Source organism: Mytilus galloprovincialis, chromosome 10 (genome assembly GCF_965363235.1).
Source record: "Mytilus galloprovincialis chromosome 10, xbMytGall1.hap1.1, whole genome shotgun sequence".
Classification (NCBI taxonomy): domain Eukaryota; kingdom Metazoa; phylum Mollusca; class Bivalvia; order Mytilida; family Mytilidae; genus Mytilus; species Mytilus galloprovincialis.
This window is the reverse complement of record NC_134847.1, coordinates 946,547-964,834: the sequence shown is the minus strand read 5'-3', so window position 1 is coordinate 964,834 and position 18,288 is coordinate 946,547. Positions and strand designations below refer to the sequence as shown.

The window sequence follows — 18,288 nt, the reverse complement described above, 5'->3', positions numbered from 1 at the left end:
TTACTACTTAAGTATATACATCATGACAAGCAATGTACCGAGGTTATACTTATTCATCATCACACTTATTAATGTCAGCCTTATTGTTTATTATCATCTGAACTACTTCAGTATGTTCTTTCTGACAAGCAATGATCAGAGGTGATACCTCTTCATCATCACACTTATTAATGTCTGCCTTATTGTTAATTAACATATGAACTACTTTAGTATGTCCATCATGACAAGCAATGATCAGAGGTGATACTTATTCATCATCACACTTATTAATGTCAGCCTTATTGTTTATTAACATCTGAACTACTTCAGTATGTTCTTTCTGACAAGCAATGTACAGAGGTGATACCTCTTCATCATCACACTTATTAATGTCAGCCTTATTGTTTATTAACATCTGAACTACTTCAGTATTTCCATCATGACAAGCAATGTACAGAGGTGATACTTATTCATCATCACACTTATTAATGTCAGCCTTATTGTTTATTAACATCTAAACTACTTCAGTATGATCTTTCTGACAAGCAATGATCAGAGGTGATGATCCAGTTTTCTACACTTATTAATGTCTGCCTTATTGTTTATTAACATCTAAACTACTTCAGTATGTCCTTTCTTACAAGCAATGTACAGAGGTGATGATCCAGTATCTCTATACTTATTAATGTCAGCCTTATTGTTTATTAACATCTGAACTACTTCAGTATGTCCTTTATAACAAGCAATGTACAGAGGTGATTCTCCAGTATCTCTACACTTATTAATGTCTGCCTTATTGTTTATTAAAATCTGAACTACTTCAGTATGTCCTTTCTGACAAGCAATGTACAGAGGTGATGATCCAGTATCTCTACATTTATTAATGTCTGCCTTATTGTTTATTAACATCTGAACTACTTCAGTATGTCCTTTCTGACAAGCAATGTACAGAGGTGATGATCCAGTATCTCTATACTTATTAATGTCAGCCTTATTGTTTATTAACATCTGTTTACTTCAGTATGTCCTTTATAACAAGAAATGTACAGAGGTGATTCTCCAGTATCTCTACACTTATTAATGTCTGCCTTATTGTTTATTAACATCTGAACTACTTCAATATGTCCTTTCTGACAAGCAATGTACAGAGGTGATGATCCAGTTTTTCTACACGTATTAATGTCTGACTTATAGTTTATTAACATCTGAACTACTTCAGTATATCCACCATGACAAGCTATATACAGAGGTGACACTTCATCATAATCACACTTATTAATGTCAGCCTTATTGTTTATTAACATCTGAACTACTTCAGTATGTTCTTTCTGACAAGCAATGATCAGAGGTGATGATCCAGTTGTTCTACACTTATTAATGTCAGCCTTATTGTTTATTAACATCTGAACTACTTCAGTATGTCCTTCCTGACAAGCAATGTACAGAGGTGATACTTCTTCATCGTCACACTTATTTATGCCAGCCTTATTGTTTATTAACATCTGAACTACTTCAGTATGTCCTTTATAACAAGCAATGTACAGAGGTGATTCTCCAGTATCTCTACACTTATAAATGTCTGCTTTATTGTTTATTAACATCTGAACTACTTCAGTATGTCCTTTCCAACAAGCAATAAACAGAGGTGATTCTTCAGTATCTCTACACTTATTAATGTCTGCTTGATTGTTTGTTAACATCTGAACTACTGCAGTATGCCCTTTCCAACAAGCAATGTACAGAGTCGATTCTCCAGTATCTCTACACTTATTAATGTCTGCCTTATTGTTTATTAACATCTGAACTACTTCAGTATGTCCTTTCTGACAAGCAATGTACAGAGGTGATGATCCACTTTTTCTACACTTATTAATGTCAGCCTTATTGTTTATTAACATCTGAACTACTTCAGTATGTCCATCATGACAAGCAATGTACAGAGGTGATACTTATTCATCATCACACTTATTAATGTCAGCCTTATTGTTTATTAACATCTAAACTACTTCAGTATGTCCTTTCTGACAAGCAATGTACAGAGGTGATGATCCAGTATCTCTACACTTATTAATGTCTGACTTATTGTTAATTAATATCTGACCTACTTCAGTATGTCCCTCCTGACAAGCAATGTACAGAGGTCATACTTCTTCATCATCACACTTATTAATGTCTGCCTTATTGTTTATTAACATCTGAACTTCTTCAGTATGTCCTCAATAACAAGAAATGTACAGAGGTGATTCTCCAATATATCTACACTTAATAATGTCTGCCTTATTGTTTATTAACATCTGAACTACTTCAGTATGTCCTTTCTGACAAGCAATGATCAGTGGTGATGATCTAGTTTTTCTACACTTTTTAATTTCAGCCTTATTGTTTATTAACATCTGAACTACTTCAGTATGTCCTTTATAGCAAGCAATGTACAGAGGTGATGATCCAGTATCTCTACACGTATTAATGTCTGCCTTATTGTTTATTAACATCTGAACTACTTCAGTATGTCCTTTCTGACAAGCAATGTACAGAGGTGATGCTCCAGTATACCCACACTTATTAATGTCTGCCTTATTGTTTATTAACATCTGAACTACTTCAGTATGTCCTTTCTGACAAGCAATGTACAGAGATGATGATCCAGTTTTTCTACACTTATTAATGTCTGCCTTATTGTTTATTAACATCTGAACTACTTCAGTATGTACATCATGACAAGCAATGTACAGAGGTGATACTTATTCATCATCACACTTATTAATGTCAGCCTTATTGTTTATTAACATCTGAACTACTACTTCTGTATGTCCTTTCTGACAAGCAATGTACAGAGGTAATGATCCAGTATCTCTACACGTATTAATGTCTGCTTTATTGTTTATTAACATCTGAACTATTTCAGTATGTCCTTTCCGACAAGCAATGTACAGAGGTGATGATCCAGTATATCTACACTTATTAATGTCTGCCTTATTGTTTATCTACATCTAAACTACTTCAGTATGTCCTTTCTGACAAGCAATGAACAGAGGTGATGATCCAGTTTTTCTACACTTATTAATGTCTGCCTTATCATTTATTAACATCTTTACTACTTAAGTATATACATCATGACAAGCAATGTACCGAGGTGATACTTATTCATCATCACACTTATTAATGTCAGCCTTATTGTTTATTAACATCTGAACTACTTCAGTATGTTCTTTCTGACAAGCAATGATCAGAGGTGATACCTCTTCATCATCACACTTATTAATGTCTGCCTTATTGTTAATTAACATATGAACTACTTTAGTATGTCCATCATGACAAGCAATGATCAGAGGTGATACTTATTCATCATCACACTTATTAATGTCAGCCTTATTGTTTATTAACATCTGAACTACTTCAGTATGTTCTTTCTGACAAGCAATGTACAGAGGTGATACCTCTTCATCATCACACTTATTAATGTCAGCCTTATTGTTTATTAACATCTGAACTACTTCAGTATTTCCATCATGACAAGCAATGTACAGAGGTGATACTTATTCATCATCACACTTATTAACGTCAGCCTTATTGTTTATTAACATCTAAACTACTTCAGTATGATCTTTCTGACAAGCAATGATCAGAGGTGATGATCCAGTTTTCTACACTTATTAATGTCTGCCTTATTGTTTATTAACATCTAAACTACTTCAGTATGTCCTTTCTTACAAGCAATGTACAGAGGTGATGATCCAGTATCTCTATACTTATTAATGTCAGCCTTATTGTTTATTAACATCTGAACTACTTCAGTATGTCCTTTATAACAAGCAATGTACAGAGGTGATTCTCCAGTATCTCTACACTTATTAATGTCTGCCTTATTGTTTATTAAAATCTGAACTACTTCAGTATGTCCTTTCTGACAAGCAATGTACAGAGGTGATGATCCAGTATCTCTACACTTATTAATGTCTGCCTTATTGTTTATTAACATCTGAACTACTTCAGTATGTCCTTTCTGACAAGCAATGTACAGAGGTGATGATCCAGTATCTCTATACTTATTAATGTCAGCCTTATTGTTTATTAACATCTGTTTACTTCAGTATGTCCTTTATAACAAGAAATGTACAGAGGTGATTCTCCAGTATCTCTACACTTATTAATGTCTGCCTTATTGTTTATTAACATCTGAACTACTTCAATATGTCCTTTCTGACAAGCAATGCACAGAGGTGATGATCCAATATTTCTACACTTATTAATGTCTGACTTATAGTTTATTAACATCTGAACTACTTCAGTATATCCACCATGACAAGCTATGTACAGAGGTGACACTTCATCATAATCACACTTATTAATGTCAGCCTTATTGTTTATTAACATCTGAACTACTTCAGTATGTTCTTTCTGACAAGCAATGATCAGAGGTGATGATCCAGTTGTTCTACACTTATTAATGTCAGCCTTATTGTTTATTAACATCTGAACTACTTCAGTATGTCCTTCCTGACAAGCAATGTACAGAGGTGATACTTCTTCATCGTCACACTTATTTATGCCAGCCTTATTGTTTATTAACATCTGAACTACTTCAGTATGTCCTTTATAACAAGCAATGTACAGAGGTGATTCTCCAGTATCTCTACACTTATTAATGTCTGCTTTATTGTTTATTAACATCTGAACTACTTCAGTATGTCCTTTCCAACAAGCAATAAACAGAGGTGATTCTTCAGTATCTCTACACTTATTAATGTCTGCTTGATTGTTTGTTAACATCTGAACTACTGCAGTATGCCCTTTCCAACAAGCAATGTACAGAATCGATTCTCCAGTATCTCTACACTTATTAATGTTTGCCTTATTGTTTATTAACATCTGAACTACTTCAGTATGTCCTTTCTGACAAGCAATGTACAGAGGTGATGATCCACTTTTTCTACACTTATTAATGTCAGCCTTATTGTTTATTAACATCTGAACTACTTCAGTATGTCCATCATGACAAGCAATGTACAGAGGTGATACTTATTCATCATCACACTTATTAATGTCAGCCTTATTGTTTATTAACATCTAAACTACTTCAGTATGTCCTTTCTGACAAGCAATGTACAGAGGTGATGATCCAGTTTTCTACACTTATTAATGTCTGCCTTATTGTTTATTAACATCTAAACTACTTCAGTATGTCCTTTCTTACAAGCAATGTACAGGGGTGATGATCCAGTATCTCTATACTTATTAATGTCAGCCTTATTGTTTATTAACATCTGAACTACTTCAGTATGTCCTTTATAACAAGCAATGTACAGAGGTGATTCTCCAGTATCTCTACACTTATTAATGTCTGCCTTATTGTTTATTAAAATCTGAACTACTTCAGTATGTCCTTTCTGACAAGCAATGTACAGAGGTGATGATCCAGTATCTCTACACTTATTAATGTCTGCCTTATTGTTTATTAACATCTGAACTACTTCAGTATGTCCTTTCTGACAAGCAATGTACAGAGGTGATGATCCAGTATCTCTATACTTATTAATGTTTGCCTTATTGTTTATTAACATCTGAACTACTTCAGTATGTCCTTTATAACAAGAAATGTACAGAGGTGATTCTCCAGTATCTCTACACTTATTAATGTCTGCCTTATTGTTTATTAACATCTGAACTACTTCAATATGTCCTTTCTGACAAGCAATGTACAGAGGTGATGATCCAGTTTTTCTACACTTATTAATGTCTGACTTATAGTTTATTAACATCTGAACTACTTCAGTATATCCACCATGACAAGCTATGTACAGAGGTGACACTTCATCATAATCACACTTATTAATGTCAGCCTTATTGTTTATTAACATCTGAACTACTTCAGTATGTTCTTTCTGACAAGCAATGATCAGAGGTGATGATCCAGTTGTTCTACACTTATTAATGTCAGCCTTATTGTTTATTAACATCTGAACTACTTCAGTATGTCCTTCCTGACAAGCAATGTACAGAGGTGATACTTCTTCATCGTCACACTTATTTATGCCAGCCTTATTGTTTATTAACATCTGAACTACTTCAGTATGTCCTTTATAACAAGCAATGTACAGAGGTGATTCTCCAGTATCTCTACACTTATTAATGTCTGCTTTATTGTTTATTAACATCTGAACTACTTCAGTATGTCCTTTCCAACAAGCAATAAACAGAGGTGATTCTTCAGTATCTCTACACTTATTAATGTCTGCTTGATTGTTTGTTAACATCTGAACTACTGCAGTATGTCCTTTCCAACAAGCAATGTACAGAGTCGATTCTCCAGTATCTCTACACTTATTAATGTCTGCCTTATTGTTTATTAACATCTGAACTACTTCAGTATGTCCTTTCTGACAAGCAATGTACAGAGGTGATGATCCACTTTTTCTACACTTATTAATGTCTGACTTATTGTTTATTAACATATTAACTACTTCAGTATATCCACCATGACAAGCAATGTACAGAGGTGATACTTCATCATCATCACACTTATTAATGTCAGCCTTATTGTTTATTAACATCTGAACTACTTCAGTATGTTCTTTTTGACATGCAATGATCACAGGTGATGAATCAGTTTTTCTACATTTATTAATGTCAGCCTTATTGTTTATTAACATCTGAACTACTTCAGTATGTCCTTTCTGACAAGCAATGTACAGAGGTGATGATCCAGTATCTCTACATTTATTAATGTCAGCCTTATTGTTTATTAACATCTGAACTACTTCAGTATGTCCCTTCTGACAAGCAATGTACAGAGGTGATGATCCAGTATTTCTACACTTATTAATGTCAGCCTTATTGTTTATTAACATCTGAACTACTTCAGTATGTCCTTTATAACAAGCAATGTACAGAGGTGATTCTCCAGTATCTCTACACCTATTAATGTCTGCCTTATTGTTTATTAACATCTGAACAACTTCAGTATGTCCTTCCTGACAAGCAATGTACAGAGGTGATACTTCTTCATCATCACACTTATTTATGCCAGCCTTATTGTTTATCAACATCTGAACTACTTCAGTATATCCTTTATAACAAGCAATGTACAGAGGTGATTCTCCAGTATCTCTACACTTATTTATGTCTGCCTTATTGTTTATTAACATCTGAACTACTTCAGTATGTCCTTTCCAACAAGAATGTACAGAGGTGATTCCCCAGTATCTCTACACTTATTAATGTCTGCCTGATTGTTTGTTAACATCTGAACTACTTCAGTATGTCCTTTCCAACAAGCCATGTACAGAGGCGATTCTCCAGTATCTCTGCACTTATTAATGTCTGCCTTATTGTTTATCAACATCTGAACTATTTCAGTATGTCCTTTATAACAAGCAATGTACAGAGGTGATTCTCCAGTATCTCTACACTTCTTAATGTCTGCCTTATTGTTTATTAACATCTGAACTACTTCAGTATGACCTTTCCAACAAGCCATGTACAGAGGTGATTCTCCAATATCTCTACACTTATTAATGTCTGCCTTATTGTTTGTTAACATCTGAACTACTTCAGTATGCCCTTTCCAACAAGCAATGTACAGAGGCGATTCTCCAGTATATCTACACTTATTAATGTCTGCCTTATTGTTAATTAACATCTGAACTACTTCAGTATGTCCTTTCTGACAAGTAATGTACAGAGGCGATGCTCCAGTATCTCTACACTTATTAATGTTTGCCTTATTGTTTATTAACATCTGAACTACTTCAGTATGTCCTTCATGACAAGCAATGTACAGAGGTGATACTTCTTCATCATTACACTTATAAACGTCTGCCTGATTGTTTATTAACATCTGAGCTACTTCAGTGTGTCCTTCCTGACAAGCAATGTACAGAGGTGATATTTCTTTATCATCACACTTATTTATGTCAGCCTTATTGTTTATTAACATCTGAACTACTTCAGTATGTCCGTTCCAACAAGCAAAGTACAGAGGTGATACTTTGTCATCATCATACTTATTAATGTCTGCCTTATTGTTAATTAACATCTGAACTACTTCAGTATGTCCTTCCTGACAAGCAATGCACAGAGGTGATTCTCCATCACTATCACGACTATGGTTTACATTATTGGTATAATGATGGAGACACCATTTAACTAAATCAATATTTCCTATAAAACAACACTGTATTAATGGAGTACTGTTGTCAGTGTCATATGAACTGGCCAATTGTTTTTGTTGTGATATTGCTAAGCTTTTTATATGAAGTAGTAATTGTTTTCCGAAGATGCAATCGTCCATATTGATGTTACAGAAAACATCCACTACCTTTCCTCTTGACCAGTCATCAACCATTCTGTTTAGATACATTTGCTGATATTTCGTTGGTACAATAATTGTAAATTCATCATTTTTGCTTTTTCTTTCAAATAAAAATCTTTCACTAATAAATTGACTTGTAGTATTATTAATTAAACAATAAATCATTTTATTGCCAAAGAAAAAAGCAAGAAAGTCAAATAGCTTGTCATGAATGGTTCTGTAGACTTCACCATCCTTTCTGATGTATGTACGTGTAAGTGAATCTAGCTCATCACGTAAAACCAATCGTGACGTCCCTTCAACCACTTTACAAGCTTCATATGTGTTCTTTATAATTGTTTTGATGTTTTCATTCACATGTTCAGTAAGCCATTCTTCTTTCAACTGATTGTTAAACATTACACATAGAGCAAGTGCACAGTATTTGACATGTGCTCCCTCTGTCTGTAATTTATCTATCTCTTCTTTGTAAACTGTAAATGGATTCGTAAAGAAATTTACAATGTTCAGTTTTGGGTTTTTGCTGTACAATTGACACAAAAGAGGAAAACAGTCAAACATGTCAAACAATTCACTGATATCAGAAGCGTTTGTTTTCAGGTAAAATTCAGCAATGGATTGTTTTTCTGTTTTCAATAAACACAAATCGGCAGACTGAAGATTGCATTCACAAGTTTGAAAGAATGATAACGCTTTCATTTGCCTATCCCTATAAACCTGTAGTCTACAAGACATTTTTAACTTCACTTGTTTCTTTTCTACTAATGTCTTGATTTTTTCCATAACATTTTTCCAGGTTTCAAACTTCATTGGATTTAAACTATATGTTCCACAAAAATCATCCACTACAAACAGTGTCTTCTTACTTGGATCGTACCACTTGATGATTTCCTTTGGATTTGATACTGATAAAATCTCATAGCCTTCATTTTGCATCTGTAAAGCTACGTGACGCACCAATGATGTTTTCCCTGTACCAGAACTTGCTGTGACAACAACACAACCATTTTCTTTAATGCACTTTAATACACATTTTGCTCCGTTTGTTTCAATAAATGTTTTGTCATCTTCTTTCCAGTTTTCTAATTCCTCATTAATTTGTCCTGGAAAAGAAAATTTGACAACTCTTTTAATACTTCTTTTTTAAGATGAAAGTTCAGAAATATTTGACATATATGATAAAGAAAATTTGCTTGACATATGGTATAAACAACAGGCTTGATCTATCCATGCTATGTATAGGTAAAAGACTTGACATACGGTATGAACAATTTGCTTGTCAAATAATATAGACAAAAGGCTAGACATATGGTATGGACAAAAGGCTTGATCTATCCATGCTATGTATAGGAAAAAGGCTTGATATATGGAATAAACAACAGGCTTGATCTATCCATGCTATGTATAGGTAAAAGACTTGACATACGGTATGAACAATTTGCTTGTCAAATGGTATAGACAAAAGGCTAGACATATGGTATGGACAAAAGGCTTGACCTATGAATACTATGTATTTAGGCAAAAGGCTTCACATACGTATTTATAATTTGCTTGAAAATAAGTATAGACAAAAGGCTTGAATACGGTGTCGAAAAAGGGCTTGACCTACAGTATAGACAAAAGGCTCAACCTATGGTATAGACAAAGGCTTGACCTATAATAAATAAAGGCAACAGTAGTTTACCGCTGTTCAAAACTCATAAATCCATGGAAAAAACAAAATCGGGGTAACAACCTAAACCCGATGGAAACGCATTTCACAATGATATGCACTGGAAATAGGTTTGGAATATGATAATTTGCCAGACATAGTGTATGGACAAAAGGCTTGACTTATAAATGCTATGTATTTATGACTTATAATATGGACAATTCACTTAACATATGGTTTAGATTTGATTTTTGAATTTTGGTGTTTTAACCGCTTTTTGTTATATTTCTTGGCGGTTTGTATTGGTGGAGGAAGCCCGAGTGCCTGGAGACCACCACCGACCTTCGATATATGGTTTAAACATTTCACTTGACATATGGTTCACATAACTGACATAACATCTATAGGGTATGGATACTTGACTTGACATATTATATAGACATTTCACTTGACATACTGTACATATAATTGACATAACATCTATAGGGTATAGATAACTGACATAACATCTATAGGGTATGGATAATTGACTTGACATATGATATAGACATCACTTGACATAGGGTACTATATAAATAACATATAGCTGAGAGGGTGATAGAGCAGATTGGTACCCCGAGAAAACATTGTCAACCGCGGCGAAGCCAAGGTTGACAATGCCTTTTCGAGGGGTTCCAATCTGCTCTATCACCCTCTCAGCTATGTGTTATTTAATTTATTATACTGAATGTTCTGTTATTACTGTCGATTTTTAAAATTCAAAGTAATAAACTGTGACATCTTGTACATAACCATCCGTATTTAATAAAGCGCACACTTGATCAAACGTCTCCGTGAAGGGTAGTAGAGTATTTGCCATAGGATAGTGTCGTATTGAATAAAGCGCACACTTGATCAAGCGTCTCTGGGAAGGGTGATAGAGTATTTGTCATAGGATAGAGTCGTATTTAATAAAGCGCACACTTGATCAAGCGTCTCCATGAAGGGTAATAGAGTAAATTGACACTCTCGTATTAGCCAATCAAAATCTGGCATTTTGACATGAAGTATAATAAATATAATTGACATAACAGCTATACGGTATAGATAACTGACATAACATCTATAGGGTGTGGATAATTGACTTGACATATGATATAGACATCTCACTTGACAAACGGTACATATGATTGACATAACATCTATAGGGTATATAAAACTGACATAACATCTATAGGGTTTGAATAATTGACTTGACATATAATATAGACATTTCAATTGACATACGGTACATATAATTGACATACCATCTATAGGGTATAGATAACTGACACAACATCTATAGGGTACGGATAATTGACTTGACATATGATATAGACATTTCATTCGACATAGGGTACATATAATTGACATAACATATATAGGGTACAGATAACTGACATAACATCTATAGGGTATGGATAATTGACTTGACATATGATATAGACACTTCACTTGACATAGGGTACAGATAATTGACATAACATCTATAAGGTACAGATAATTGACGCAACATCTATAGGGTATGGAAAATTGACATAACATCTATAGGGTATGGATAATTGACTTGACATATGATATGGTATCATATGGATATATGGTATGGACGATTGACTTCACATGAAGTATGGACAACTATCTTTACATATGGTATGGACAAGTAATTTGATGTCTGGTATAGACAATTAAATTGATATATGGTATAGACAATTTGTATGACTCATGGTGTAGACAATTGACTTGATATATGAAATGGAAAATTGACTTGACATATATGGTATGGACAACTAGTTTGACATAGTCATTGACTTTGAATATGGTATAGACATAATAAACTGATAGTTGACTTGATATATGGTAAAGCCAAGTGGTTTAACAATAGGTTTAGACAGTTGACTTGACATATGTGTAGCTAAATGGCATCAGATTATATAAAGCCAGTTTTACTGGACATACGAGGGTCGTAATGGGTGTACCTTCACGATGAATAACTGTAAAAAATCTTGCCGAATGACGTTAACGGTAATTTTCGGTGGATAACGATAATATGTACACTTTCTTTAAGACGATTTAAAAGTCCAATGATTTTGACGAATCACATTAATTTTATTCCAAAAAATATAATTATTTGAGACCTCTGACGAATCACGGTAAGGATATTTTGAGGAATCACGATAAAATTTAACCAATTAGACGCTATCAGTAGATGAAAATGACCGTTTGACTCCTGACGGTAAAGGGCATTACTATCCTCACATATGTGTAGCCAAATAACTTCGGATAAGATATAGACAATTGACTTGACATATGGTATAGCCAAGTGTAAGACATAAGGTATAGACAATTAGCTTGACATATGGTACCGAAAAGTAGTTTGAGATAACAGTTTACTTGGCATACGGTTAAGATAATTGTCTTGACATATCAAGCAAACAATTGGTATATGTTAGGAAAAGTGGTCGACATCAGGTAAGGACAAGTGACTTGACATATGGTTAATACAACTGGCTGGACATTTGGTATGAATAATTGATTTGACATATGCTATGGACTATTGACTTGACATAAGATACGGACTATTAACTTGACACGTTGTATGGACAATTGACTTGATATATGGTATTGATAAGCCATAATTGACATAAGGTATAGACTAATTACTTTACATACGATAAAGACAATGATTTGACATATGGTTTGGACAATTGACTTGACATATGTAATATGGACAATACAATTGACATATGATATGGGCATTTGATTTGAAATATGGTATGGACTATGGATTAACATAGGATCAGGACAACGGAACTGCAATCAAGTCTTGACATTGACATTGTTGAAACATTTCCATGCCATAATAAATTGACAATTGACTTGACGTATGGTATTGACTATGGAAGCAACATTATTTATAAACATTTGACTTGACACATGATATTGCCAAGTAGCTTGACATGAGTTACAAACAATTGGTTTACCATATTGTATGGATAATTGGTTTGACATAATAATTGATGGCATATGGGGTAGATAATTGACTTGACATCTCAATGAGATAATTGACTTGATATATTGTATAGCAAAGTGACTAGAAATCAGATATTGACAACTGGCTTGGGATAAGATATGGACAATTGATTTGACATATGGTTAAGACAGTTTACTTGACAGATGTGATGGACAATTGGTTTGATATACGGAATGGAAAATTTACTTGACATATGGTATAGATGATTGGTTTGACATAATAAATGATTTGGCATAAGGATATATAGATAAATGGCTTGACATTTCTAACAGATAATTGACTTCACATAGGATATAGCCAAGTAGCGTGACATTAGATACAGACAACTGACTTGATATATAGTATGGACAAATTGGTTTTGCATATAATAATTGACTTGGTATATTGTAAAGACAATTGACATGAAATAAAGTATGGCAAAGAGGCTTGACATATGGTATTACCAAGTGCATTGATATGTATATATATGTATAGATAATTGACTTGGTATATGGCATAACATATGGTATAGCATATTAATCTATTGCAATAAAAAAATCATAGTATCTAATAAAATTTGTAGATTAAGCTAACAAAGTCCTCATATTTGGATACAAGTAACAATCGTTTATAGTGGATAATTGTTTTAACGTTGAATAAGCTTCAAATAAAAATTGCTTGCTAGTCCCTCTCTGTGATTACCATTAAATATTTCTGGTTCATTTCCCAATCAATCTATCATCAAGGGAAGATAAATACTTCGATTTTCATTCAAACTCTTTTTCAAAAATGATAAACGGTTCTTTATATTGGTATGTAATCATTTTAAACGTTTCAAATTTATGAAATTATATTCGTACATCAATGTTTTTGATATACCAATAACAAAAACTGAAATATATTCAATTGATACATTTTGTAATTATTCAAAATTGTATCATAAACCTTAACTTAATTATAAAAAAAATTAACATGTTTAGGGGAGACAATACTCGCATAACTTTTTCGAATTGGCACATAACACAACGGAATGTCACTCTTGCATACAAATGGCACATCAATATAATTTATTAACTGTGCAATCGTGCTACACCTTCAATTATGATTCTAGATTATAAATATAATCAAAAGTTGTTAATCTATAGATAGTGAAGCTAATGAAAGCTAACCCACTGTAAAAATATTTCTTTGCGATTTTTTAAAACTTTCTCAAAAAAATGCTCGAGCCACTTGAATTTCATAGCTCGAAATTAACGTTTATACACAATTTTTGAATAAAGTAGTTGAAGATTATTCGCTTCTTAAAATATAAGACGCAATTAAAATCGTATGCTTGCATTATCTTACCGAAATATGTATTTAATTAAATCCTGAACATTTAGACATTTCTTCGTCCATTTTAATCAAAACCGGTTTTAAACAAATTACAAGTACGTGTTAAGATCCGACTAAATACATATTTCCCGCTATGGTCAGGTAAATTTGCTACTATTATAATATATACCTCTTATGTTCCATGGTATTGGGTCTTTTAAAATCTCTGTGACTTTTGAGTGTTCAATTTGTAAATCCCTATGGGAATTCTTCAGATCTATCAGATTTTTTGTAGTGCTTGAGTTTTCTGTTTGCAAAGCTGTAAGATTTTCCCTCATGGTAGAGTGTTCAATTTCCATTGTTCGTCTCAATTCCTTCATTTCTTCCTGTGATTGTTTGATTTCCAGCATAATTTCCTGGTTTGACTGATCTAAGATTTTAACCTTTAGATCTAGGCACTCCTGATTCATTGGTAAACCACCCAATCTATTTACAGCCTCAAGATAAATATTCCAGAAAGTTACCATAAACAGAGTTGCAATCTTCATATATTCATAAGAAGTAATTATTTTTGGGTTAGGTATAGATTTTAAATTTATGATAATGGAAAAAAAAACTCAGGAAATATATGTCACAGGATGAATACGAAATATGCCAACATTTTAGTCAATGAATTCAAGAGGGGCGAAAGATACCAGAGGAACAGTCAAACTTATAAATCGACAATAAACTGACAACGCCAAGGCTTTAAATGAAAAAGACAAACAGAGACATCATAGTACACAAGAAACAACATAGAAAACTAAAGACTGAGCAACACGAATCCCACCAAAAACGGGAGGTGTTCTCAGGTGCCCTGGGAAATTGTGACTTATATATACTAGTAATAAGATGATGTCTTTGTACTAAATCCACTGGATGATTGTACTTATTGATATCTAAGTCTGTTTTGCACGATGTATGTCATCTACGAGGTTTTTTTTATAAGTTGTCAGTAAGTGTAGGTGCTTTTTTTCTTTACTCTTATCACATTTTTGATTGTGAATCTGATGAGTCAAGCCCTTTTCAGATGATTTTCAAAAAAATCATGGCTGTTCGGTTTTGTAGTGATGTTTTAGTTCATTTTCGAATTATGAGTTTATATGTCCCTTTGGTATTTCTTGCCTCTCTATTACCTATCTTTCACAGGTTAGATACGGGTTGGGTGCTCACAAACATTTTTAACAATACCACAATATTTTTATGTCTATCCCAAATCAAGAGCCGCCAATTCATTGGTTTTCGGTAATTGCTGTCTACAACTTTTTTTTCGTTTAATGTTTGTTTGATAAATACGGTTGTTTATTTTGTTTTAAATATTGTGTTCATCAAGTTTTTTACAGTTTACTTAATGGTATATGTTTTGCTCATTGCTGAAACTATGCGCCGACCTATAGGAACTAGGTACAACGTGCACACTGTACAATATAATTATTTTTTAAAGAATGTACTTACATCTACTACATTTGTCCATGCTGTATTGAAATCACCTGTTGGCATGGTGTTACTATCATGATGAGCTAGTATATTTCTGTACCATTTAATCCTGGCAAGATCAGACCCTGGAGTTGTCTCCCCTGGTAGTGGTAGCTTATCAAATCCATTGATTGGAGGGGTGACAGATGTCAAGTTTCTGATCAAACATATCATCAACGTTACATCAAAAGTTTGGGAATTCGGTACACCTGTAACAACGGCAGACATTGAACGTCAACAGCTATTCATTTCTCTTTATAAACAAAATTCGCTCTAGTAAATAACGGCAACGGTTGTCAACCGCTGTTCAAAAGTAATCAATCGATTGAGAGAAAACAGATCCGGGTTTATTATCAAAACCGAGGGTAACACATTACATACTAGTATAAGAAAATAACAACGGAACAACAGAAACGCTGAAATGCAACAAACAGACGCAAACAAACATAGCAATGAACTGTTTGGCGTGACTGGTAGATAAATTCATATATCACCATGTACGTAATACAAATTGTATAAAATTCACCATCTACTGCATCTAGATGAGTAACCTTCTGACCGGTATTATAACGTTGGTGTTGTCTCTCTCTACTGTTCTTCTTATGTTTAGCATTAAGATATTTGAAATATTTTTACATTATTTGATTTTTGTTTTAAAGTTTTATAACATTATATTTTGTTTGTTTTTGAAAAACTTTCATTGAAAGATAGATGTATTAATCAATTCAATGACAAAATAAATGCATATTGAGGACAAGAACAAATTAACAGACAGCAAAATAAGTAAGTCTGCAATTTATACAGAGAGTATAAAAATAATTGTTCTTTAACCAACTAAAGCCCAAGCTATTTCTGTTTCTTTTAGCTTTACTTTAACATGTTTAATTCATGACTTTTATAGAATAAAGATAATTTGTATTAGAGTTTGGCCTAATGCTTTATATGTGTCTGTTGATGAGGAGTGTATGTTGTCCCTCTTTTATTCCTACATTGTTGGATCCATATGACCGCAAAATCTGCATAAAATCAGATTGTCAATTCAAATCAATCAAATATAAAACAGAGCTACTGTATTTCTGTAGACATATATAGATACATACCGGTATATAAAATACGTACCATTTGTTGGAAATAAAAGATTCCACTGAGCTTGGTTTAAGATTCTCTTTTTAAACAATCCATTCAGAGTGTTGTAGTTTTTATTCAACGTTGATGGTAGAAAAGTAGGTGGAAATTCCTTGTCAAAGAAAGTACGGACTGCTCTTGGTGTTACTCCTCTCAATAACAAAGCTAATCTGATATAATTCACTTCTACGTCCGAAAGAGGTGACATTTTTCTAGAAATCTCTCCGATTTTCAATAGTAAACTATTCCATTTTTACTTTATGGTCAATGTATACTGGAAAAAAAAACAAGTCCATTTCACATCACTCATGTATAGAATATAAGAACAAATTATTGGATATGAAATATAAGTTCAGAAGGTCGGTTCCTTTTTTTAGCAATATATAATTCCAGGTATGCTACAATAAAAACACATCTGAGCCTATATTCCCATTTACCCTTAACAGAGCTCTACTATTTGCAATTTGGCAAGAAACACATGATGATGTTAATAACATTGTGATACATAAATAAAATAATCATCATGATAAAGAAATGAAAGGAGCAGAACCAAATGTAAACTCAATCTAAATCACATCATAGTAGACTCAAAACTATGTAAAATTCAGCTCAATATAAGAAAACTTTTATAAAAAGTATGTCTAACTGTTATCATCGTAATACAATTTTCAAAGTTCAAAGCCTGTATACGCAATGGCAGCAAACATCAGCCGAGCACAACTAAGCGTAAACTACAATTGCAACTCATCATTGTAGACTCACATATTAAAAAACACATCAATTACGCAAAGGCGTTAAGAAAAAAGTCCACATTACTAATTGTTGTGGAATGATGGATTGACGGAATGACAAAAAAATATCCTAATTATTTAGGTACGTGCTTTTACGATGTATTAATAGTAAGCTCACTCCTTCTTAACAACCATAATTCATTTATCATACTTATACACAAAAAGTACTTCTTTATACAATTTTAGCTTTCACATTTGACTGTATAAGTATATATATATTCTTTAAATATATGTAATCTCATCTGAAATTTTATGCATTTTTAATGCATTTTTATTTTCGTTATTATGTATATTATTTTTTTAACTTCTCTGTAATCTTTGTACTTGCATGGTTTTATGAGAATAAACTATCTTTCTATCTTAAAAAAGTACATCTTTTGTGACATACTTTAACAATAATGCTGTACATACTTAGGCAACAAGGTGTCATCAAACGATTCCAAACATGTCAACTTATTTGTGGAACTTATCTTGTTGACCATTTGTGCTATTTAAAGTTTCTCCATTTCTATAATAATCTTATTATAATAGGCAAACATTTCAAAAATAAGTACATTTGTCATTTAAGGGCAAT

General features: G+C 32.9%; 1 protein-coding gene across 1 annotated transcript; it reads right to left on the bottom strand.

Annotated features, from left to right (window-relative positions):
* Nucleotides 1-2,969: 2,969 nt before the first annotated feature.
* Nucleotides 2,970-17,191, bottom strand: LOC143048821 (uncharacterized). Its single transcript, XM_076222691.1, has 5 exons — nt 16,918-17,191; nt 15,778-16,007; nt 14,474-14,780; nt 9,008-9,393; nt 2,970-3,050 (listed from the first exon to the last, which is right to left on the bottom strand). Exons 1-5 carry the CDS (start codon nt 17,129-17,131, stop codon nt 2,970-2,972), a joined length of 1,218 nt encoding a protein of 405 aa, XP_076078806.1. The 5' UTR covers nt 17,132-17,191.
* Nucleotides 17,192-18,288: the final 1,097 nt, after the last annotated feature.